Source organism: Polyodon spathula, chromosome 4, assembly GCF_017654505.1.
Source record: "Polyodon spathula isolate WHYD16114869_AA chromosome 4, ASM1765450v1, whole genome shotgun sequence".
Lineage (NCBI taxonomy): Eukaryota > Metazoa > Chordata > Actinopteri > Acipenseriformes > Polyodontidae > Polyodon > Polyodon spathula.
In genome coordinates this window covers 18,767,881-18,794,382 of record NC_054537.1, presented here as the reverse complement: position 1 = coordinate 18,794,382, position 26,502 = coordinate 18,767,881, and the positions used below count along the sequence as shown (strand labels likewise).

Sequence of the window (26,502 nt, the reverse complement as noted above, 5' to 3'; positions counted from 1 at the left end):
CAGTACGTTGTAATAACTTGGCATCTCAGCCCATTGAATTGAAGGGAGAGGCAAGAGCTGGAGGCGGACTGCACACGTCACGGATCAAAGACAAACGTCTTACCATTCAACTGCATAGCATGCTCTGTAGTTGAGAGGTAAATACAGATCTTACACTGATGTCAGTATTATTAAGTCACTAGCAGGAGAGCCATTAAATCATCTTATTTTGTGTCATCTCATGCCTATCAGACTACCGACTACCAAATATCCTAAATTTAAAATTAAAACATGATTTATAACCATTCTTTGTAGAGTTGATCCTGTCTCTTAAGGAATAAAAGAGTGCTTTGCAATCCTCTTGCCCACCCAAAGTGAAATCACTGTTATATAAGAGAGGACCAACAAGACACATGCACCAGGCTTAGCCTAAAATTCCATGTCTAGTTTTATAAACAGTATGTTATGCAAGTCAATGTAAGATGTATGTTAAAAACATACAGCTTATTATTAGTTAGGTAAGGGGTTAAATACTGATCTGTACAGCATCTCGCTCCGTTTCTCATGGTGATGTTTAATGCAACTGTTGAGTCTCACAACCCTCTTCGTTGCTGGCATAAAATCCAGCCTTTAGGAATTATCTGGTATCTGTGAGTGCAAATTCTCAAGTATTGCAGTCTTCTGAAGTCTTCTGCAGTAAAGTATAAATTATTCCTCTTCCCTTGATGTTCAGAGAGAGGCAGAGAGAGATACTTTCCAGGTATAACTGCTCAACCCTTAGAAAAGCTTACCTCAGTAAATCTGCACAGTGTTCTCGCAATTGTTCCATAGTTACTGTATAGCATTTACCATAACTTACCTTTATTTTGTATGCATTACCATACCTCTCTGGGCTTTATAATTTTTACCTACGTTTTACAATGCTTTCACAGTGCTTTATTATGCTTTGCTATTCTTTCACAATGCTTTATTACATTTTGCTATGCTTTTACTCTGGGAAACATTATAAAAGAATATGCTCTGTGCTATCCTGCTGCTTTGTTGAAGCTTTGGGACAGGCAGATGAGGGACTAAAGCAAAGTTCAATATTACCTCTGAAACGAGACTCCAATTCCCGCTGTACAATAGTATTGCTCTGAAATACAATGGTGAGTAAAAAAATAAATCATGTTAAGAATCATACCTGAGAGGGAAGGACAGCTCGAGCTGGTCAATGATCTGAAATGAAAACCACCAATGAGAAGAAGTTCTCCTGTGAAACCATGAGGCTACAGACCCCAGGATCTAGCGACCTGCACGGGGAGCTGTCCCTAAGAGAAGTATGCACGTTTTTTTTGTTGTTGTTTTTTTTAAACAGTTGTGGGAGAGAACTATCACCAAAGCTTCCCACCCCTGCATATCTGTTTATATGTATCTGCGAGCTAGTTTTACTCAGGCGCTGCTTCGGTACTCACTGATTTCTGGGCGTCGAACATGAGATTCTTGTAGAGCTGAGTCAAGTGTGTAAAAGACAGTTCAGAGCGAGCTTCTACCTCCTGGGGAGAAGGAATGAGACACTTCAAAGGAGAGGGGAGACACAGAGGACACTCTAAGAAACTAAGGGCTATATTTTTAAAGCATTTTTTCTGAAATCAAAAAACACCATTTGCAATTTACAAATTAATTAAAAACAACAGGTAAATCCATCTCAGTTACATATGCGAACAGAAGGATGATGGGAAAAAGAGAGGTCCATGAAGGTACATGGGAAGCCATCTTGAGGCAGGGAATGCAATTTAAAAGTTAAAAAAAGGGGTCAAAATGTAAAAATAAATAAATAAAACAATACATACACCTTACATAAATAGTTGCAGCAACACATGGGAACATGTAACACAATAAAATAAAAAGGTTCTTATGTACCCTTTAAGTCTACTTAGAAGGCTCAGCAGTTGTTTATTTGAAGTTTGTAAACTAAGGTTTGAGAGGAAGGACAGCTCCTACACACATTACGTGATCCAATTCTGGCCTATCAAAGTAATATAGTCAGGTAATTTACTCCTCTACCTCCCCCAACTCCACCCTTGCAGCTACTCCTTGCTACTATTTGTTAAGGGGGGGGGGGGGGGGGGGGGTCTACTGCCTCATCCAATAGGCCCCTCAAACTAAGAGGGTTTGAGGCACTTATTCATTCTCTACATCACATAATCATCAATACAATCTTAATTATTCACATTTCTGTGTTGTGCGGGGTTGGAATTCTGGGTTGGTAACTTCATTGGGTGTGTTTTTCCATTCTTAAAATACAAGGAATGGCTTGGAGAAGCTAGTACGTCATACTTTCCATATATCTGGAGCCACTTATCCGCGTGTGATGAAACTTGGTATTCACATGACTTATATCACTGATGGCTGGGTTCACAGATCCCCATTAGCACTGATCTTGGTCTACCTAACGTTATCTAAGACGGGTGTTAATCTGGGTGTGTAAAACCTGCTGGAAGAGTGTCAGATTCAGGGGGTCTGTTCTAAGAAAGTAATAATAATGCAACTTGTTTGAACTGTCCAATACCTTTATTCCAACTCGTACTCAGTTAACATCAAAGCCTTTGATGTGCCATACAAGAAAACGAAACTAAAGGAAACCTCTACTCTTTCCATCCACCCTGGAAACAGAAGTAATATTCAAAGCATAGTAACAGGGAAATAAAAGGGTTATGGGATGCCTCTATAGGAATTTAATTATTATAAACAAATCAGGTAACGATACTGGTGACTTAACAAACTCCCCCTTTTATTTATTTATTTATTTATTTATAATTTTCTTTTAGTCCATTAGGATCTTAAATTTCAAAAGGGGGGTTTATTTATTTGTTTTGTTTTGTTTTATTTTTTTTGGAGGAAACATTAATCCAAAAAAAAAAAAAAAAAAAACAAACTACATATTTTAAGTGAAAAGTTTTGCAGTGTTGTAGATACAAAATTTTGAAAACAGTCCATCCCATGTAGTCACATGAATGGAAGCTCTAGGAATTGCCGAGGAGCCACACACCATTACTGATTGCCTTCAACAGGCTGAGTGCAGAAGCTCTCTTTTTGGCTGAACAGTCTGCTAACTGTTCCTTCGTACCTGACCAAAGAATATGTTTTATCTTTTCACCCTGGATCAGTTCCTTGATACTGCTAATTTCAAGTCTGAGTCGTTTCTCGGTCACAACTTTTGTAGACTTGATGGCATTGAAGAGTGAGTGATTGTCTATGACACATGTAATGGGTAAAAGTTCTTGCTTAACCTGCCCAGTATTTGGGTATTATATAATGTAGCCAAGAAGAGGATGTTGTCATTTCCATCCACCAGGGTCAAGGTTTCTCCAGCCAAGGGACTTTGAACGACATGTCTGATCCTCTTGGACTGCCAACAAAGAGGAGAAAAGTGTCCATTTTTTCCCATCAGCACAATGAAATGTCCACCTTGAGTACCTCCATCCAGCAGGTTGCCTAATGATGCATCACTATAAACCACTAGTTTCAGCGATTCTTCATTGCCTAAATTTCATTGCCTAAATTTCAGTGTTACTAATGTGATTTTAATTTGCGAACAACCTTGTTAGCTTCATCTATGCTCTGTACTGTAGCATGTTTAATGGACGATGCTAAGCTGCATGCATCAAACATCACATCAGGTCTACTCTGCCGAGCCACCCAGAGTATCTGACCTACTTTAGATATGAACCTGCCAATCTCTGTCTGATTTAAAGGAGCATCCCGTTGTAAGGCTCTTGACCAATCTATTTGTATTGGCTATAGGTTCTTACTGTAGTCGTGTTGTTGCAATAATATTGCTCCTTCAGCACGGGTAAGGCCTGTGCCTATATAGCAGAAAGTGTCAAAGGTTTCCTTTAGTTTCGTTTTCTTGAATGGCACATCAGAGGCTGTGATGTTAACTGAGTACGAGATGGAATAAAGGTATTAGACAGTTCAAACAAGTTGTATTATTATTACTTTCTTACATGGTAGCAGAGCTATGGCTGATAACTACAAACTTCCACATACATTTGATGAGCAACAATCCTATGAAAACTGGAAAAAATGAACTTGAAATTTGGCGGCGTGTTACAGACCTACCGAAAGAAAAGCTGGCACTGGCTGTCTCACTCTCTCTCTCACTGGGAAAGCCAAGGATACGGTGCTGGATTTTTCCGCGATTGATTTAAATTGAGATACCGGTATGAAAACGTTACTGGACGCTCTTGACTCTGTGTTTCAGACTGAAGCTAAAGATCGTGCCTATGAGGCTTTGCTCGAACTTAATGACAGTTTTCATAAGACAAGCCTGATGTCTATGTTGATTATATTAGAAACAACAAAATGAGAAAACATAACATAGCGCAGAGTTTGAATCTTGCTGGGAATGTGCTGATTTGTTAGACATGAATTGGATGATCTAAATGAATATGCATTGATTGAAATAATATGATATACTCTTTGTTACTAATTATTGTAATACTGTATATGTTCCTTTCAAATAGACCTGTATACTTGGTACAAAATATTAAGTAGCTGTTATGTACAGTCTGTGAAACAGCATGCAGAGAAAGGTCGGGCTGCCCTGCTTTTGGCAGACAGTGACGGACAAATGTAATGGAGCAGATTCCCTTGTCTATCACACAGACCCTGATCAGAAGTAGGCAAGTCTTTTATTTAGGTGCCAGATCTTGGTAGCTTACTTTCTGGAGAAAGCTGCTAAGCTGAGAACAAAAGGAAAAACATACTTTGAAATATATATATATATTGTAAGGTACCAGGGAGGGGGTTAAAATCCTTCCCTGCTAAAAACCTTGTGAGAATGCACATTTTGGTGTTATGGGGTTTAATTGTGTAATTGTTTTATTGTTTAGTAATCCCCTGCACCTGGTGGTAATTGTAAATTAGAGCCAGGTGCAGGGTATTTAAGAGAGGCAGCCAGTCTGTTCCAGGCTGCTGCTGAGGAAAGAGCCCAACTGTGTACGCCAGAGTCTGTGTTTATTAAAAAGTGCGCGTCAGCACCGTAAAAAATCAATTTTTGTGTCCTGGGTCTATTTAAAGGGGCAACGAACTCCGTGAGTGCGAGGATCGTTTATATATATATATATATATATATATATATATATATATATATATATATATATATATATCTGTACTGTTTAAAGTAGAAAAATAATAAAAATATGGTAATGGAAAAACTAAAGGCTTAGAAAATGAGTGTACAGTGTAACCGGTTAAAAGAGCAGACTTATAGTCAGGTCTCTTATTTAAAGAAAGGAGTGAGTCTGATTTAAAGATGGTCTGAACTGCTGCTATAAAAATGCTTACAATAGTGTTTCAACCCTAAAATTGGCAAAAAGCAAAGGTTGTCTTAAAAACCTGCTTTGACTGGGTTTTGTATGAACAGTGAAGAAGGTCAGACTTCAGTCAGTATAACACTATACCATTCTAATATGTTAATGGTAGCCTGTATTTAGATATAAATAACTGGACCTTCCATTCGAAACTTAAGATTTATCAATGCAGTAAAATAATATTACAATTTCTAGGATACTGAAGTAACTTAATTAGAAAAACAAAAAAAAGAAAAAAAAAAACAGTTACAAGTATTGTAAATATATTGTTTAGACATTTGAAATAATATTAATTTAAACAATTTATAAATTAGTTCAACTTCTCCAACTAAACAAAGTGTCTTTTAGACATTACAATATCAATTAAACCAAATAATATATATGTTTAGTTTATATAAAGATTTTACTGCAGTAATAAACAGAGGTACTTATTTGCAGAAAAAAGTTTGAACATTAAATAATTTTGGGGTCTGCGGTTTTTCTGTAGATGTTTGTCTCGGACACACAGAATAATTCTAGAAGGGCATTAGACCTTCAAAAGATAAGGTTTGGTCCTTGGCATCACAAAGCAGGATTCAGTGTTGGCTCTTAAAAGTGGGATTTGCCAACCTTGAATGATAACCAACGGAAGGTGCTTTAAGAAAGACAGGAGTGTGTATCTCATTATATTATAAGAAAATAATGAGAGCTTAGTTAGAAAATTAGGATGGATGCTTTTTTGTATTATCCGAAAAGATACCGGTCCAGGCGTCTCTTGAATCGGCCAAAAAAATGACTTCATGCGATGAATTTGGATAAGTGCTTACAGTGGAGTTTCATATTAATTAAAACACTAGGCTTGGCAAGTATACAAGGTGGGTGGAAACATGCTTGTGCAGGCAACTTGAACTGACCACTCTATGCTTATTCAAAGGCTTGTCATAAACCCCTATAGTCTTTTCATTCCATATTTTGTTAACATAACTGTATATGAAAGTAAATCAAACTGAAAAGATGATGAAATATGTTACTCAGAAGGAATATAGTGGCTCAGGTTAATATAATCAAACAGAAAGTTGATGTTAAATATATAAAACACCTCTTTTTATACACATATAAACTTGTCTTGTATTGCATTATATTGTAGCAGGGATCCTGTGAACTTCGTTTCACCTGACTTTTTGAAGAAAGGCAGGATTAGGAAAAAGAGAGCGATGAAATCATGTTTCAATATTTTTGGAAATACGTTTCTACAATTTTTTTTTAAAGGAGTTGACCAGATCCTTCTAGAAAATATAATTACCTCAAAAGATGGGAACTGTTAAGGCAGATTGATGATCAGATTTAATTTGGACTTCTGATGTATTCAATGGAGGCAAAACCCTACATAAGGCCAGAGCAAGACCCCATTTGATATTGTTTTAATCTTAAGAGAGTGACATATATTGAATGTTTTTAGCTTTTTACATTGTATAGCCTAAGAGCTAAATATATAATAACCATATTTGTATTACTGTATTGAAGTACTAATGCTGTTAAACCTGTAAAGAACTGGATTGCCCAGACTGCTTTTACTTAGGATTTATGGTGGTCTGCGCAGTCAACCAGTCCAATATTTAAAGCATTTAATAAACTGAAAAGACCACTTGTACTGCTCTGATTCGTTAAAACTTAAAATTAAATGTCTGTGTTTTTTTTTTATTATTAAAAAGTCATCTGGATACGTTTCAAGCCCAGTGCACGAGGCATCCACTTACAGGAGTCCGAAACATCTTTGTCCTCCTTGAACGTCTCCCCTGAGTTTAAGCGTGTGCTTAGAGCATATATATATATATATATATATATATATATATATATATATATATATATATATATATATATATACATCATTTATTTTCTCATACATACATGGTATGTGCGAATTCTGACAGTTTAAAACAAACACCCATCAGAGAGGCATTTGCTTGTTGTTGAACGAGTTTGGGGTATGCCATGAACATACCGGTAAATAGATATTTTTTGGTTTTGTTTGAAGATGAATAGGACAGGGGGTAGAGCTGGATTGGTGACTGTACTGTACATGAGTTGCTGATGAAATATTTCAGATTCTTTGTGACATTCTCCGGAGCCTATTGAATTGAAGGGAGAGGCAAGGGCTGGAGGCGGACTGCATACCTCACAGATCAAAGATAAACGTCTCACCATTCAACTACATAGCATGGACTAGTCGAGAGGTAAATACAGATATTATCCATCAGTTGCTAGCAGGAGAGCCATTAAATCATCTTATTTTGTGTCATCTCATGCACATTAGACTACCGACTACCAAACATTGTAAATTTCAAATTAAAACATGATTTATAACTATTCTGGATAATCTGTAGAGTTGACTCTGTCTCTTAAGGTGTAAAGATTGCTTTGCAGTCCTCTTGCCCACCCAAAGTGAAATCACTCTTATATAAGAGACAGGGCCAACACAGACACATGCACCAGACTTAGCCTAAAATTCCATATCTACTTTTATATATGTTATGCAAGACAATGTAAGACATGCGTTAAAAACATACAGCTTGTTATTAGTTAGGTGATGTCTAATGCAACTTTTAAGTCTAACAACCCTCTCCGTTGCTGGCACATAATCCAGCCTTTAGGGATTATCTGGTATCTGTGAGTGCATATTCTCAAGTACTGCAGTCTTCTGAAGTCTTCTGCAGTAAAGTATAAATTATTTCAATAAATGTTAATTCTGTGGTTTTTCCAGTTTTGTTTGGGCGGGAACTACTTGAGCTTCAGCACCATTGCAGCCCTCTTCCAGGTCCCCTCCTCTTCCCTTGATGTTCAGAGAGAGGCAGAGAGAGATCCTTTCCAGGTATAACTGCTCAACCTTTAGAAAAGCTTAACTGAGTAAATCTGCATAGTGTTTTTGCAGTTGTTCCATAGTTGCTGTATAGCATGAATTTACCATAGCTTACCTTTATTCTGTATGCACTACCATACCTCTCTGAGCTTTATAATTTTTATAATACTTCTGCAGTCTTCCCCATGGTTATACTATGCATTCCCCATAGTTTGCTTTACCATACCTGTCTATGCTTTACCGTGCTCTCACTGTGCTTTAATACACTTTGTTATGCATTTATTATGAGAAACTATAATATGCATTAATTGCTACCAGCTCATGCTGCACTATACTAGTTGTGGTCAGTATTACCAACACACAATTTTAAATATATCTTGTCAAGCTGTTCAGTTGGCATTAATTAATACAGATTGGTTTAAGGATGCCAGCTGAACTACGGGGATCATTGTTAATTGTATTTTATCATCCAAAACTATTAGACACTCAATAGTGCTGAATTTAGAAACACTGAAAGAAACTTCATAAATTCAATGGACAATGTTTTGACGCGAACCCTTTGTGAAGATATTTTTGGGAGTGGCCGCTCTTGGATCCTGAATGACTGACACCACAGAATGATGTCAAAGGTTCAGCTCTTTCCATTCAGGGTCATCTTAGTGTACATTTTCACGCTGTCCCCGGCACTGCACACAACATGTTGTGTGAACTCGTCATTCGTGCAACACTGTCGTTTTGCATTGTCTTCAATTCTACTTATACAATGACATTGTTGAACAGCCCTCTAGCAGACATACAGTGCGCTACAGAGTGTTTCTGTCACAGACGGGTTTCCATGTACCCTCCAGTATTCACAATGCTCCGATGATACTGTGTGAATTATGAATCACCCTGTATTTTAGGTATATTTACAGAGATTATTATTATGTGACCATTCACTTATTCCTATTGATATATAATGTCTGTCTGTGGGGACAATAATAATATCACTTTGGTTATTGTCACACTCACATTTATCAGGCGTGTTATTATTTTGCACTTTGGGTAATAAAAGCCCACGAAGGTTTAGTAAGCCAGTTGTTGTCTAGTATTGAAATGTTCTGAATATAAGAACGATATAACTATACAAAATACTTTCACAGCTTTTTCATATTTTTAAATATCCCTGAGGTCTAACCACTAGACCACACTGCCTCCCTCCCTCCCAGTCCCTCAGCTCTAACTACTAGGCCCCACTGCCTACCTCCCAGTCACTCAGCTCTAACCACTAAACTCCACTACTTCCCTCCCAGTCACTCAGCTCTAACTACTAGGCCCCACTGCCTCCCTACCAGTCCCTCAGCTCTAACCACTAGACCACACTCCCTCTCTCACAGCCCCTCAGCTCTAACCACTAGACCACACTCCCTCTCTCCCAGCCCCTCAGCTCTGACCTCTAGACTCAGACAGGTTCTTACCAGCAGTTTGTCTCTGAGGAATCTCATGTTGGGTACTCGGTAGTTTGCCTGGGGCAGCATGGCTTTCAAATCTTTCACTGTGATGCTGCAAAGACACAGGAACACAATCAGCATAAAACAGCAGTAGTGTTTAATGCTAGAAATATAATATCTGAAATATTTAGACCGATACTGATGTCATGCAGCAATCTGAAATTTAGAACAATAAGAAAACCAAGAAAATGTACGAATACGAAGAAGCCATTCAGTCCATCAATGCTCATCTGATTCCTAGTAGCTGATGGATTTACGGGTCTTTAAAGATCCCAGTGATTCAGCATAAACAACATGAATAGGTAACCCACTCCATACCCTCACCACAACAAGTGTCTCCTTCTCTTTGTCCTAACTCTATCTCAACTTAATTTCCAACTGTGTGTCCTCTGGTCCTGGTTTCTGTGATGCGCTTTAGTCAAATAACTTCTTCAGTCAAGTCCCACCCTAATTCATCTGATTCATCCATCTGATAGATAGTTTCTATCAGATGGAAATGTCATCACATTAAAATGAGTTAGACTGCTTAGTTATTGCTGATTAACTATCTAACACAGCACCTTATTCAATATTTAAAAAAAAAAAAATATATATATATATATATATATATATATATATATATATATATATATATATATATAGTCATATCTTATTATATCGATTAAAATTACACTACAGTAAACGTAGTTATGTTTGGTGACAACTGCTAAATCTGTTTATAACACATATTGTGTACTATCTACCTATAGATCTATCTGTCTCACGGATATATTATATATGGGAGTGGGCGGTAAGGGTGGGGGGGGTGAAATCACCCCCCCCCCCCCCTTGGACTTTTTCACAGTTTGTTGTGTTACAACCTGAAATCTTGATGCATTTAAATTGGATTTTTTTTCCTTTGATTTACACAACCTACCCAACACTTTGAAGAGGCAAGTGAATTTTTTATTGTGAAACAACAGTTAATGAAAAAAAAAAAAAATGAAATGTCTTAGTTAGATAAGTATTCACCCCCCTGAGTCAATACTTGGTAGAACCACCTTTGGCAGCAATTACAGCTGTGAGTCTTTCAGAGTAAGCCTCTACCAGGTTTGCAGGTCTGGAACGTGCAATATTCGTCCATTCTTCTTGGCAAAATTGTTCAAGCTCTATCAAGTTGGATGGGGATTGTTGATGGACAGCAATCTTCAAGTCTTGCCACAGATTCTCAATTGGATTCAAGTCCGGGCTTTGACTGGGCCACTCTAGGACATTCACTTTCTTGTTTTTAAGCCACTCCAGTGTTGCTTTGGCTGTGTGCTTGGGGTCATTGTCCTGATGAAAGGTGAATCTCCGTCCCAGTCTTAGGTCTTTTGTAGACTGAAGCAGGTTTTCCTCAAGGATTTGTCTGTATTTAGCTCCATCCATTTTGCCATCTACCCTGACAAACTTCCCAGTCCTTTCAGATGAAAAGCATCCCCATTACATGATGCTGCCACCACCATGCTTCACACCCTTGGTGATGTGCTATGTTGGGTTTGCACCACACATAACGCTTTGCATTTAAGCCAAATAGTTCAATTTTTGTTTCATCGGACCACAGAATCTTTTGCCACATCTTTTCAGAGTTTCCCACGTGCCTTTTGGCAAATTCCAAGCGGGATTTTACATGGGCTTTTTTCAGAAATGGCTTCCTTCTTGCCAATCTTCCATACAGGGCATATTTGTGGAGTCAGTGAGACAGTGTCTTTCAGGATTGCAATTGGCCTCTTGGTGGCCTCTAAGCAGATTCTGGGTGGTGCCGTATACCTTCCACTTGTTAATGATTGATTTGACTGTGTGCCAAGGGATATTCAATGGCTTTGAAATCTTTTTATACCCCTCCCCTGATTTGTGCCTTTCCACAACTTTATCCCATTGTTTTAAAAATTCTTTGGTCTTCATGGTAGTATCTTTGCTTTGAACGCACTACCCAACTGTGGTACCTTACACAGACAGGTGTATTTAATCTGAAATCATGTGAACCACATTTATTGCACACAGATGGACTCTATTTAAGCTTCAGCTTATTTAGGACTGTCATAGCAAAGGGAGTAAATACTTATCTAATGAAGACTTTTCAGGTTTTTATTTTTAATTGATTTGTCGTCCTGTCCCGTTCCGTCCCCATTTTTGATAAACTGTAACCGAGCACAGGGCAAGGGTTCTCATTGATGGAAGGGGGATTGTGAAAGAAAGTTTCAGGGAAGGAGCCTCAAAACAGAAATGAGAGTTCTTCTTGTGTGTTTAACAGCAGTGAATGAAACAAAAACAGATTTATTTTTAAAGGCTAGACCATTTGAATTTAAAGATGCCAGGCAAGTATGTATTGCTGTTTTTTTTTTTTTTTTGGCATAAACGGAAAAGCAATGACGTTAAAATAATTCTCATGGAGCGTTGATTAATGTTTACGACGTGGTTCTTGTTCATTAGATATGATTTTTATCTAATAAGTTATCGAGCAACACAAGTGAACTAAAAAAAAAAAAAATAACTTTACTGCAGGATTGATCCCCTGGCATGTATACAAGGTAACTGAGCTTCAATAATCTCACTCTGGAGAGAAACCTCCGCTTAGAGACTAGTCCTGTGACCTTCCTGATCTTTAATTGATAACAAAGCCATCTTTGTTTTGCTCCCTTCGCCGTGATTGGATTCTATTTCCAACTCCTGTACAGGAAGTTACTCTCCGACTCCCCCACATCATTTCCTGTCCTAGCTGCTCCACTTCCTGCCCCGGATCCTATCGCTTCCTGTCAGACTTCCTGTTTGTGTCGAGTGCTGGGATTGAGCCTCAGCCTCTTCCTGTCAACAAAAAAGCTGTGCCAATGGCAAGGATAGCAGCTGGAGAGCAATTCACAGAGCCATTGGAGAGCCCTACAATCTCTCTCTCTCTCTCTCTCTCTCTCTCTCTCTCTCTCTCTCTCTCTCTCTCTCTCTCTCTCTCAATCTCTCTCTCTCTGTTTGTTGTACATCCCACCTCTTTCTTGTCTCTCAGCTTTAACCTCTAGACCACACTGACTCCCTCTGAGTCCCTCAGCTCTAACCTCTAGACCACACTGACTCCCTCAATGGAGTTTGAAGGTTTCCTTGACAACGCACCTGCCTTCTCGGTTCCTGTCCATGGAGTCAAACTGTTTCCGGAGCCACCTGGAACAAGAAGAGCAACCGTTAGACTCAACCTGTTCCATGCTCTGCATCATGGTTCTCCCACATTAATTCGACATATTGAACACTAAGCCAAGATTATTCAAAACTGCATGTACAGATGCCTCCTCAGTATCCCCATTTCCCAGGTTATAACGTGTGGTAAAGAATGTGCTTAAAAAGTTTCATCACAAGTGGCTTACTGGTCCTTTAAAGATATGTGAAATATAAGAGAGACAGATGTATAGACAGACAGACAGACAAATAGACAGGTGCATCCGAATTCTATTCATTCCTTTCCAAGTTTCATGACAAAAAGATAAGGAGTTTCCATAACACCCAACTGTGTCTTTTGCCTGTGACTGGTACAATGCAAACATTTCCAGGAGGGAAGAAATACTTTGCAGAGCTACCTACAGGATCAGCATGTACTCTGCTCCGCCAATCCAACCCTTATGAGCAACTACCAGTAAAACAAACAAACCACACCAGTTCATTTAATAAGCGGCTTTGGGTGTCATTTTCATCCGTGTTTTTGGCATTTCCATTGCTACTGCGCCGTGTTTGGAATCATGCAGAGCGGTTCTGGGTTCTGTTTCTCCTCCAGTATTGAGTTCCTAGGATGCTGTCTTCAATTCTGGTCACCACGGCACCAAAAGGATAATGTGGCCGGCCCTGGAAAGAGTCCAGCAAACAGCAACCAGACTAATCCCTGGGACTTAAAGGAATGAGCAATGTGTGGAGTTTTGTCTCACAGGAGTTAGAAATAGTAAATAAAAATATAGTAAGACTCAATGTGAAGTTCCCACAAATATAGGAATGCAAAACGTGTGTGTGTGTGTGTGTCTGTGTGTCTGTGTGTCTGTGTCTCTCTGTTTGGGGAAGAGCAGTAAAGTAATGGTTTCCCCTGTATGTTCTTTTTCGGTCCTGTCTCCAGTATTGTCATTTTCATCACAACCACTAGGAGTTTAGGGTTCTAAAAATGGGGACCCTAGAGCACTGATTGTGCTGTCTGTCTGTCACACTCTACATGGCAAACACAATGACTGCCTTGATGTTACACCAACCTTCACTGAATTGTAATGATAAACTCCAAGCCTTCTAAAGACAGGTTTCAGATTGCAACTGTCTATAATCCAATACATTAAAATCATTTCACCAAATTGTTTTCACCCTTTCGGTACTGTTACGCAATTAGGGGTCCATTCTGCGTGTGCATGCACTGCTTTTTGGTTTTTTTTTTTAATGCAGAAGCTCCTACCTGTCAATCTGATAAGGTGCAGAAGCCTTCTGTGAGTCCATTACCAGCCAGGTCAAGCCAGTTATCCACAGGGTCACCTCCTCCTCACTAAAGGCTGGTGGAACAAGAAACATATATACTGAGAGGGAGTAGCTCACAGACAGGTCTCAATAAAAAAAAAAGTGTGTTACCATGAAGAATAACTGTACCTCAGTTCTAACCATTAGAGCATATTCCTTGTCTCCCAGTTCCTCAGCTCTAACCATTAGACCAAACACCTTCACTCCCAGTCCCTCAGCTCTAATCACTAGACCACACTGCGTGCCCAGTCCCTCAGCTCTAACCACCAGACCACACTCCGTGCCTCCCAGTCCCTCAGCTCTAACCACTAGACCACACTGCCACTTAACAATTCTTCTCAGTTATTATATACACCCAGTTCCAATTCCATTAGCTCAGAGTCCCAAGCACTGAGCTACCTAATGTATTGAGCCGATCACAAAACTCTCAAGAATTAGTTTACTGCCTGTACAAATAAACACTCCCAACCCCCCACACACTGTGAAATGAAAGCTAACACTCACTGGCCTGGCTGCAATGCTCACAACACAACAAGCTTGTAAAGCACAAGGGTTATCCTGAGTGCTTTTACAGCTGCCGTCTATAAAACTAGAAACTGAATTAAGGGTGTAACAAAACATGGTAAAAAAAATGTCAAATGGCATTCTAAGGGGGAAAGAGGTAGAGGGGAGAGGGGGAGACAGGAGCATGGAGAATAGGAGCTGTGAAAGGGATCTTTAAACAAGGGATCTTGGCATACCCAGGTCTCGATCCAACACTAACAAAGAGACTCTGCAGTGGATCTGTGTCTGTGCCAGATCCCTGGTCTGGCTTGCTGCCCTGGCTGCTCATCTTTAGAAGTACTACAAGCATTTCTTAATAAATCTGAGGAACAGAAAGGCAGCTCACCAGCCACGCTGAGAGTCTTGAGCCGGAACTCCATACCGTACAGGATGATGAAGCATTGAGAGGAGTCCAGCTTCCTCACCTCCTCCGGGTACCGATCGAAATCACGAGAGGACTTCCCCAGCCGGATCTCCTTGATCTCCCGGATATCGACTGCACAGACAGGTGGGAGAAGGGGAGAGAGGGGAGGGAAAGTGGAGGAATGAGAGGAGAGGGGGACAAAGGAGAAGACAAGTCTCAATTAAAATTGAAAAAATATAGTTAAGAGTAAGATTTTGTGATTTATCAAAGTTGTACACTTTTATGATTTAATCCAGTCATTATTTTATTTTATTTTTTGAAATTTACGATTTGCAATCAGCAATTATTTTTTCTCATTTTTCTCCTGAATTTAGAAAGCCCAATTATTTTGTTTTAACCCAGCTCATCACTGCCACCCCCGTGCTGACTCGGGAAAGACAAAAAAGGACACGTGTGCCATCAGCTGTCCACTTCTCTTCACTCTGCAGGCCTGCCATGCAACCACCTCAGAGCTACAGCATTGTTGGACCACGCTGCTCCGGGCAGCTTACAGGTAGGCCCGTAGCTCCTAGTTCGGTCATTATTGAGATCTACTATACTGTAATGTACTATATTCAAAAACCTTTCCCCCGGGTGTAGCTACACTAAGGAAGTGTTCCAAAAGCTACAAAGCCAGCTATTACAAAGCTAGCAGTTTGTTTAAAAACAAACAAAAAAAAAAAAAAAACAGAGCAAACTTGTGCATAGTGGTACATGTCTACATGCTGTACATCACTGATCTTAATAATGACAAAAGTTAAATAAAACTAGAAATGCAAGTTTCTATTCTTGCTCACTTCTATGCATTCACTGTGTTCCACCTCTATGTCAGTCTGTGCTCGTAATAGACCTGGGCTGAGAGTCTCCACATTGCTGCTCTGACCCTCATTCCTTATCTCTTCGCTTGTGTTGTACTCAAAAGTAATTGTGTTGGTACTCTTTTGCTGGCACAGCCTTAGGGTCTTGGAATGCTCTTCCAGATTGCATTGTGTCTTTGTCAAGCCTCTCCAGGGTTAAAACTCCCCTTCAGCATCATCTGTGCTTAAGATGAACTTGCTTTAGTGGTAATGAAACAGTTATTATTAATGTTTTTATCTTTCTTTTAATATATTTATTTGTATGTATGGATAATGACATATATATAGAAATATATATATATATAACTATATATCTCTATCTATAGATCTTTATACTTTTTTTTATATTATATATACCATATATATATATATATATATATATATATATATATATATATATATATATATATATATATATATATATATATATATATTGGCATATCACTTTGGATGTATAGTAGTTGTTTGGAATTATTTTATTGTGTATTGTTATTTCACTGAGTATGGTCTACTTAGGTTCTCTTTGTATTAGTGCTGCACTATTAAGATGTACTTGATTCTACCTAAATTACACAACTATCCCATACTATGCCTATCCATTCACTATAGAGGTATCAAATGTGCAGTATTACAAAAAAATATACATTTCAGCAGCTTTTTAAAACATGATATCTGGTACTACACTGGGTTGAAGTAATCTGTTTGCAGTCCTTGCATTGAGATAGTCTTACATTTCCATTGTCACTCCACCTGGGCAGTGACACTGTCCTCATGTTTGTGATATCGTGCATTTCTTTTGCGAAGCTGCACATTTGAGACCTGTAGTACAGTATAGCGAATGGAAATGCACATCAAGTAAGCTGTATGGAATTTGATAGGTCTGAAATGTCTAGTTTTGAAAGCAACACATACTACAGTAATGTATTTTTCTATTTTAAAACATAATACATGGTGCTCCACTACAGTTAAAGAAATCTCGGCTTGTCAGCCATGACTTAGGTTAGTGTGAAATTGTACTTTGTTGGTTACAACTACTTTGAACTGTCTGTCGGGAGTGTTCTCTGAGTGGTAAAGCCAGCTTAACTCACCAGGCAGAAGTGAAGTTCCATGAATGAAATGCCACTGTATTCATTGTAATACCTGTGTAGTTTTAGTACAAAGCTGCTTATCAAGTTTGTGCAGCGCCTGAAGAGTTTCTATTGGGCACCAGCCAGTCCCTCCCTCCATAGAAACTGTCAAGCATATGCATGGAGGCTGAACATCTGTGTAAAGATACCATTAAGGAATGTTTCGATGGCGTTCACTGTATGAGTGTACTGCACACAGCAAATAATGGCCCTAGTTGTGCCTAACAATCCACAGTAATTTATTCTGTGGTATTGCTGCTCGTGTCAAGGAAGTAAATGCTACACAAAGTGCTTCGGTGCTGCTTTAAACTGCAGCTCGGTGCAGTTAGGGATCTGTTCCATCTACCAACACCCCAACAAGGCACGAGTGTTTGTGGATGTGTGTGTGTGCTGTGCTGGGGAAAACTGCTATTTTTTTTTTTTTTTTTTTTTTGCAGTACCTGGTATATTGTTTTTATGTTAAGAAGACTAGTCATTGCAGATAACAAAATTAATTCCATAAGTCTCAAAAATGCATTTTTGAAATAAACAAACGTTATAGCAAACATGTATTTTCAATTGAAAACGTGCTGTCTGGACCTACACGAATTTAAAGAAAGTTCCCAGTTTATATGTCTTATTCTCAGGCTGTACCCATTCAGACTGAAGAGGGTCTGACACGCAAACAGGTCAGATCAGTCAGCAAAACACAGAACACGTTACAATACAAAAAACACACCTGGTAAATGAGTAAGGAGAGAAAGCACCACCAGCAGTTAAGCAGTTCAGAGATATTATGAGGGACACACAGCACCTGAAGCATGACAAAGACAAGAAGTTTCCAGAGTATCCCTAAATTAATAATTTAAAATAATTGCTAGTCAGGGATTCAAAGTCTGATTCCAAAGTATGGGGATGATATTGTACCAAACTGTTCGAACCTTTGGAATGGTAACGTTAGAAAGATTTTTTTAGAATGTAAGCTGTAACTGTAACTGAGAACAGGCTTTATTATAAGTGAGCTCAAGTAAGATAGAACAAAACATTTTGTAATGTTGAAAGGTTTTATAATGTGTTCAGTTTTAGACTCAAACACCTAATCACTTGAAGCCTGGGTCAAATGGAGAACAAGGCCTCCAGAGGTGAAAGGTTTGAGAAGCCTGGTGAAGTAGTAGACACTTCTCCCCCAAGAGGAGCATTACTGAGCAGTTTCTGCTCTGTTACAAAAGAAACTCCCCCAAAACGAATTCCAGATGTGTACGTTTGTAAAGTAACCCCTTGTGTGAAAGTGAGTTGTAAGGAGGTAGAAAAATAAGGATTATATATTTTTTTCTGCAGATAATGAAATATAAAAAGAATTTTCACCATGACATTCTGCACAGCAGATACATTCTATTACTCAGCCCGCTGTGTATCACTTAAAACAAACTCTACTGATATTCACAAAATACCAAATATTTTAAGATGGACATAAACTTTGATATAAATATGGTCTCAGATGAGGATGTTTTAATAGAGGAATTTCAATAATACTTTAGAAAACCCCAGGTCTGAAGAATACACTTCTCTACACCCAGCTCACCTGTCACGAGCAAGGGACGAGCATCACACTGCCTTGTAAAAAGAAACAGATTACCGCACAGTAGCTTCAAATGATGAGTTCGGGGAACCACTGCATATTCTTGCTGATATCTTACTTTTAAAAAATACCAACTTTTGTGGCATAAACAAGACATATCATGAAATGCCACGGCCGGTTTGTGGAGGAAGGAAGCAAAGAAAAATTGTTTTGCACTCTGTGACTTTGAGAGGGACTATATCATATCAGATTATAAACATGAAGTCAAATGGAAATGTGAAATACATCTCTATTAGGCCAGGGAAAAGGTTAGTTTTTACTGGGCACCAGAAACTGAAACGCTGAGCTGGCTTCTGAGGAGTCAGAGGTGTGCCTCTCCCTGTCTTGCTTACTAATAAGCCTCTCATGGTGGAAACTTTAAAGTTGTCTCTTAACATGACTCTCATCAGCCCCAGAGCCCATCTCCCATCTCCTATCTGTGAGCTATTAGACATGGCAGCCAGGAGAGAGAGAGAAAACCAAAAGTGCACATGAAAGCAGGGCAGGCGCAGGTACAGTAATGAGAAACAGAGGCTGGCAGGGAGTGAGGGCAGCAGACATGTGTGAGGGGACTGAGAGCACACAGACAGGAAGTCACCCATGTGGGTGAAGTACAGGCACTGTATTTAAAGACTAGTTTTCAAGGGTGATTTGAAAACATTCACTGAGGTTAGAGGGACATTGAGAAATACAAGAATAAGCTGCTGGGGAATTTTTTTGTGGATACAGGACCAACATAATGGAATAGCAGTCTTTAAAACCCATTATGGTTTCACAGCATCAAATAAAACCCCAAGCATTTATTCATCCCTAGACTAAAAATCTTGACTGAACTTTGGCTGACTGTAGTTACATGGATAATAACATGAGTGCCATTTCACTAAAGTCTTTGAAAACTTTGAAAAACATTTTGTAAGAATTTTAGTTCATTTTGGGACATGAAAAATGGGAAATGTGCTTTTACTAGAGGCCTACTGACCTTTGGTATAAAATTGTTTTGCAATACTTTAGTACGCTTGCATGGGATTAAACTTAGCCAGTGCTTCACCATGGAATTCTTCTTTGCTAATAGCAGGGAATTTTTAGAAGAGTTGAAAGCTTGGCACTTTTTTTTTTCTTGTTCACAGTGTTCACATTTACAGCTTCCAGATCCGGCTATAATGTGCTGGTTATGGTTTATAATAGTCATGTAACTCAGGCGTTGAGCCAATGAGAACGCTGCCGATAGGGCGCCCCTCGGCTGCTCAGGCTCTGCTAGAGCACATCAAGCTGTGAGCAATGCCTCAAAGCTTTTTATTGAAGAGCAGGTGCCCCGGCACAGGATTGCAGGAACACATGAGGCATTCAGCGTTCACGGTTACTCCTGCCAAGTAAGAATAATGAGTGGAGCCGCTACAGTGACTCTCTATACCAACCCAACTTAATGGGGAAGTCTCTCGACATATTCTGACTGATTGAAAATGTCTTTACAAAAGAGAATGCATGAGTAATATGTTTTTCTTTCCCTCCCTAATAGAGACACAAAACATGGTGGACCCTCTTCAGAGCAGTCTGGAGTGGTGTGTTCATTGCTTAGACAGTGCGGATTGATACAATAGAAGAATCTCCATCATTTCCTTTGCTCTCGGTCACCCTTATAAAAGTTTACTACGGGCATCATGCAGCTTCCCCATGGTTATGCATTTATCATACTTTATCATGGTTTGCCATGTTTTTTAAGTTCAATTTGCCATACCTGTCTGTGCTCTACACTATGCTATCAACATTTGAATGCACTTGCTGTGCTTTCATTATGCTTTATTTCACTCTGCTGTGCTTTCAATGTGTTTTAATACACTTTGTTCTGCTCTGTCATCACATATTCTGCTTAGGATTTCATTTCCAGACTCCTCCACGAAAGTTACCACGTAAGGCCTGTCATTACTGGTTTGGGAGGACGAAGAGTAACAGACTGGGTCAACATTGAGACAGCTAGCCCAATAAGGACAGCTCCAGCCCCCACCCAGCTCACAGAACCCTGCTTGCTTCTCTCGTTCCTGGAGCGCTGTGAACAGATCTTATGTACTGATGTTGTCCCATGTATAGAACACAGAACAGGACTCTTAAGTTTTAAAAAATATTTCTTTATGCTTAGTGATAGTTCCCGACTAGAAAAACTTGATCCTGCTAAATTTGGAAATGTTAAAATAATCTAATGATCCATTCTAGTCAAAATATGGATCACAATTTAAAGTTGCTTTAAATGTTTCTAAATTGAGTATAATCTTCATTTTTGTAAGTTTCCCATGGTAAATTTATGCTGTAATTTTGCAGTTTTTCCCCCATGCTTTTCACAGAGTTAAATAATATATTTACCATAGTTTACCACGGCTTGCTATGCTTTTTACATTTGCTTTACCATACCTCTCTGGGCTTTGCAATGCTCACCTATGCTTTACCATGCTTTCACTGTGCTCTATTGCAGTTTTCTGGGCTTTTACTATGGTAAACTTTTATTTGGGTTAATATCTCATATGCACAATATCTCTTATTATAACAGAAATCTCTTCGCACAGTTTGTGCAGACAGAACCCAAACTGCATGATAGCATCTCTTATTTTATCAGAGAAAGCCTACACACCACACATTAACTTTTAGTATGAAGCGCTCCTCAAAGACACAGCTCCACTAATGCCAGCCTTAAAGAGGACAGCCAACAACATTCCCCAAAACAGCTGCACTCATGTCAGTCCCCAGGCGAATGCAATGCTGTTTAGAAAGAGCAGCTTCAAGTCTCTTTACTCCAACTACAGGGATCTACTGACGAACATGCAGCGTCAGTTATACATCCTGAAGAAAAATGTTTACAGCTCTGTATCATGGTGGAAGCACAGCAAAGCCCAGAGAGGTATGGTAAAGCAAATAAAAAAACATAGCAAACTGTGGTAAACTATGGTAGATGTATAGTATAGCCATGGGAAAAGCTTTTGAAAAATACTAAATTAGAGTGTACATTTACCATGGGAAACTTCAAATGTCTTCAGTGTACATTCAGTGTAAATTTCCACTAGAAGTCTTTCTCAATGTCTTCAGTGTAAATTCACTGACAAAAATTTCCACTAGAAGTCTTTCTCAGCGTCTTCAGTGTAAATTCAATGACAAACATTTCCACTAGAAGTCTTTCTCAATGTCTTCAGTGTAAATTCAATGACAAACATTTCCACTAGAAGTCTTTCTCAATATTTTCAGTGTAAATTCAATGACAAACATTTCCACTAGAAGTCTTTCTCAATGTCTTCAGTGTAAATTCAATGACAAACATTTCCACTAGAAGTCTTTCTCAGCGTCTTCAGTGTAAATTCAATGACAAACATTTCCACTAGAAGTCTTTCTCAGTGTCTTCAGTGTAAATTCAATGACAAACATTTCCACTAGAAGTCTTTCTCAATGTCTTCAGTGTAAATTCAATGACAAACATTTCCACTAGAAGTCTTTCTCAATGTTTTCAGTGTAAATTCAATGACAAACATTTCCACTAGAAGTCTTTCTCAATATCTTCAGTGTAAATTCAATGACAAACATTTCCACTAGAAGTCTTTCTCAATGTCTTCAGTGTAAATTCAATGACAAACATTTCCACTAGAAGTCTTTCTCAATGTTTTCAGTGTAAATTCAATGACAAACATTTCCACTAGAAGTCTTTCTCAATGTCTTCAGTGTAAATTCAATGACAAACATTTCCACTAGAAGTCTTTCTCAATGTCTTCAGTGTAAATTCACTGACAAACATTTCCACTAGAAGTCTTTCTCAATGTCTTCAGTGTAAATTCAATGACAAACATTTCCACTAGAAGTCTTTCTCAATATTTTCAGTGTAAATTCAATGACAAACATTTCCACTAGAAGTCTTTCTCAATGTCTTCAGTGTAAATTCAATGACAAACATTTCCACTAGAAGTCTTTCTCAATGTCTTCAGTGTAAATTCAATGACAAACATTTCCACTAGAAGTCTTTCTCAATATTTTCAGTGTAAATTCAATGACAAACATTTCCACTAGAAGTCTTTCTCAGCGTCTTCAGTGTAAATTCAATGACAAACATTTCCACTAGAAGTCTTTCTCAATGTCTTCAGTGTAAATTCAATGACAAACATTTCCACTAGAAGTCTTTCTCAATGTCTTCAGTGTAAATTCAATGACAAACATTTCCACTAGAAGTCTTTCTCAATATTTTCAGTGTAAATTCAATGACAAACATTTCCACTAGAAGTCTTTCTCAATATTTTCAGTGTAAATTCAATGACAAACATTTCCACTAGAAGTCTTTCTCAATATTTTCAGTGTAAATTCAATGACAAACATTTCCACTAGAAGTCTTTCTCAATGTTTTCAGTGTAAATTCAATGACAAACATTTCCACTAGAAGTCTTTCTCAATGTCTTCAGTGTAAATTCAATGACAAACATTTCCACTAGAAGTCTTTCTCAATGTCTTCTTGAACACCAGGGTGAGCTTTTATAAGAGGGCACGGCGAATCTTCCAGTAGCTTTGATGTTGATATAGACTGACTATTTCCATTATTCTTATTTTTTATTTTATTTTAGCTTTTCTCCACATATTTTTTAGAAAACAAAAAAGCACAAACAAAATCTCAACGCATTATGACAGTGAAACTAATAATAAGTAATTGTACAAAAATGAAAAACAAAAGGAAAAAGCCTAGACTTTTGTCTATTATTTTAATCACTCAAAACCTTTTATACCACTAGACATTATTTTACTAAGTTACTTTTTTCTTTTTACTCTGCAACACCCCTTGAAGACCCGTATTAATAAACACAAAAGTACTATATGGAGAAATGATACCAACTATCCTTTAGCTGTACATTTTAATAAAAAACAGCATTCCACATCTGATCTGGTATTTTGGGCTTTGAAGACAGTCAAAATTGGCATTAGAGGTGGCTCAGCTGACAAACGACTCTGGAGAAGGGAAACTTTGTGGATATATTTTTTGTCCTGTTGCACCACATGGCCTTAATGAAGACTTTAAGTATGGGTCTTTTTTTGTAGCGTGTATGTACATATACCTCTGTTCACTCTTCAAGTTGCAGAGTAAACAAAAAAAGTAACTTAGTAAAATAATATCTAGTGGTTTAAAAGGTTTTGAGTGTTTAAAATAATATACAAAAGTCTGGGCTTTTTCCTTTGTTTTTTGTTTCTGTACCTAATTACTTATTATTATTTTCAGTTGTTTTTGGTTGTTCTAGTTATCAATAGCAAGTTTGTGATGTAAAGGTGATGAATCACCTGGGGAAAATTGAGTGTATTAATTAAGTCTACTCATGATTAAGACTCTTTGTCAAAACTTAAAACATACCAATAATTTAGTCTACAAAATCAGGGGGGGGGGGGGGGGGGGGGGGGGGGGGGGGGGGTGGGTGGGTGGGGGGGGGGTGTGGGGGGGGGGGGGGTGGGGGGGGGGGAGGGGTGAGGGGGGGGGGAACTGGGGGGGGGGGGGGGGGGGTGGGGGGCGGGGGGGGGGGGGGAGGGGGGGGGGAGGGGGGGGGGGGGGGGTTGTTTACTGGGCAGCCAACTTAGAACCGAGACTGAGGGAGTGTGAAAAAAAAAGAAGATTGGATCTATGGAATATATCTGGCTTAGTCCCATATGGAAGGCACACTGACTGAAAAGTAAGCCAAGTACTACGACACAAATGATGTATATTGTTGTTGATCACAGTGATTATAACCTGAAAAAAACTTCTATTGGTAGCAGTTTTTTGGGTCTATTTCCGGAAGTTTAACGTCATCAGGGCTGCATACAGATAAATATTTATATTTTTGCTTCAGGTTACAGAAAGGGAAATGAGTTGTTACATTAAGAATTTGTTTTGTGCAGCTGCCAGAACATCTGCTTAAAACTACTTTGGCGAGACACTTGACTTTGTTACTCCCTATTATATGCCAACATTAATGGAAGAGTATGTCAAGTTACTGTACAACAATGTATATTATTATTATTATTATTATTATTATTATAGTACTTACTTTCTCCTTCTATTTTGTCGTTGCGGCTCCATATGATCTGCCTGGTTTCTTGTTTAACCTGGAAAGTTCTTCTTTCGGGTCTCTGGGACTTTTTCTGGTAGAACAGAGTCATGACTGTGCCCATATTCAAGCTCCGCAGCACCCGGCTGCTGGACTCGCCCCAGTCCAGCATCTGGAGCGTACTGATCGGGATAGTGCCGTTAGCGGTGTCCTCCAAACACCCATTCAAATTGGTGCCTAGTCTGGCAAGGGACATCTTCAGAGCATGACAAAGTAGACCTTCCAGGACACGAATCACTAATAATGTACTGATACAAAATATGAATAATAATAACAAATGACAATACTATATATATATATATATATATATATATATATATATATATATATATATATATATATATATATATATATATATATATGTGTGTGTGTGTGTGTGACTAATACAATAAAACTAAAAATGGATAAATAATAATAATTCAAAAAATCACAAATATATTGGAAGGGGGTTCTTATAATATTGAAATAAAAAAGTTGATAAATAATTCGACTATACAATGCATATAACAAAATAATGACATAAGTAATACTTAATGTAAAAATTATTGTACAAAAACAGAATTAAACGATTTGAGTAAATGCGTAAAAAAAATGTTGCTGGGTTTGTGTTCCTTCTTAAAACATTAAAATCGATGTTATTATAATCCACAATGCGAAGTTACAAAGTTTCCACCGTGGAGGATGAAGAAGAAATGAAAGCGTAGTGATGTGTTGCTTATCCAGCTTCTCTCGGTCATGAAATAGAAGAGGCAGGTTTGTGGGATTTCTAAGTGGCGATTCTTAATTTGTTTTCCTCTTCCTTAGAAACCACCACTTCGCTGTATTTCCCTGAAATACAATCGCGAATCCGAAACGCAACCGTACAATCTACATGTAATCAAAAAGAGAAGATGAAACTGGACAGTGCAGTAGCTTTAGCGTCTGTAATTAAAGCGGCGTCAGGTAGCGAGTTGGCACGGTATAACCAAGCCATGCCCCTATTCATCGACTACTCCGGTTCCCCTTCCTTTCCCTCCCGACTCCTTGGGCAGAGACGATCCGGAGGGCTCAGTCTAGGATCCCGGCGTAGGCATGTTAGCATCGGTTCTACACCCGCTCAGTTTCAGTCCCAGTCAGATCGACAGCGTCTGAGAGAGGAAACGGACACACACAGGGGCCGGAAAGCGATCAGAAAGGATTTTGTGAAATATATACTGTATTTGTATTACTGCATCTTGGAAGTACAGCATGAGGGCGACAGAGGGTGGTTCTCAAATTACGGTGAAACAGCGAAATCATCAGGTCAAAATGGAATTATTTTCTCAACAGACAACTGAATTTCTCTTAAAAACACAAAAATAGACAGTGCTGTAGCACGGGTAGTATAAACATATACTATAGGATCCTCTACTGAATTGTCCTCTAGTGTCCTTAGGGTTATTCCATACGACTAGTAAGAGAACTGAGTGTTCAGCAAACTTACAAGAAGTGTAGTTTAACAAATAAGATTTTATAACACTTCACATTGGTACATACATTGATTGGTAAATGTTGTAAATAGAGGGTGTTTACACTTTTTATAATAATTTTATGAGAACAGATTACAAACCACTCAAAAATGACATTAGATTATTATTATTATTATTATTATTATTATTATTATTATTATTATTATTATTATTATTATTATTATTATTATTATTTAAAATTGGTCACAAAACAGTGTCCTCAATATTCAAAGAGCACATACAGTACAGTAC

The 26,502-nt window shown here is 38.4% G+C and overlaps 1 protein-coding gene across 1 annotated transcript in view; it reads right to left on the bottom strand.

Moving 5' to 3' along the window:
* LOC121314271 (1-phosphatidylinositol 4,5-bisphosphate phosphodiesterase gamma-1-like) overlaps positions 1 to 25,041 on the bottom strand; it is a 56,514-nt gene extending 31,473 nt beyond the window's left edge. The window contains exons 1-7 of the mRNA XM_041247336.1: positions 24,704 to 25,041; positions 15,037 to 15,186; positions 14,089 to 14,182; positions 12,783 to 12,830; positions 9,630 to 9,714; positions 1,434 to 1,514; positions 1,163 to 1,197 (exon numbers count right to left, since the gene is read on the bottom strand). Coding sequence (XP_041103270.1) covers positions 1,163 to 1,197; positions 1,434 to 1,514; positions 9,630 to 9,714; positions 12,783 to 12,830; positions 14,089 to 14,182; positions 15,037 to 15,186; positions 24,704 to 24,959 — 749 coding nt within the window. The 5' untranslated portion in view covers positions 24,960 to 25,041. The remainder of the gene's footprint in view (positions 1 to 1,162; positions 1,198 to 1,433; positions 1,515 to 9,629; positions 9,715 to 12,782; positions 12,831 to 14,088; positions 14,183 to 15,036; positions 15,187 to 24,703) is intronic.
* Positions 25,042 to 26,502: the final 1,461 nt, after the last annotated feature.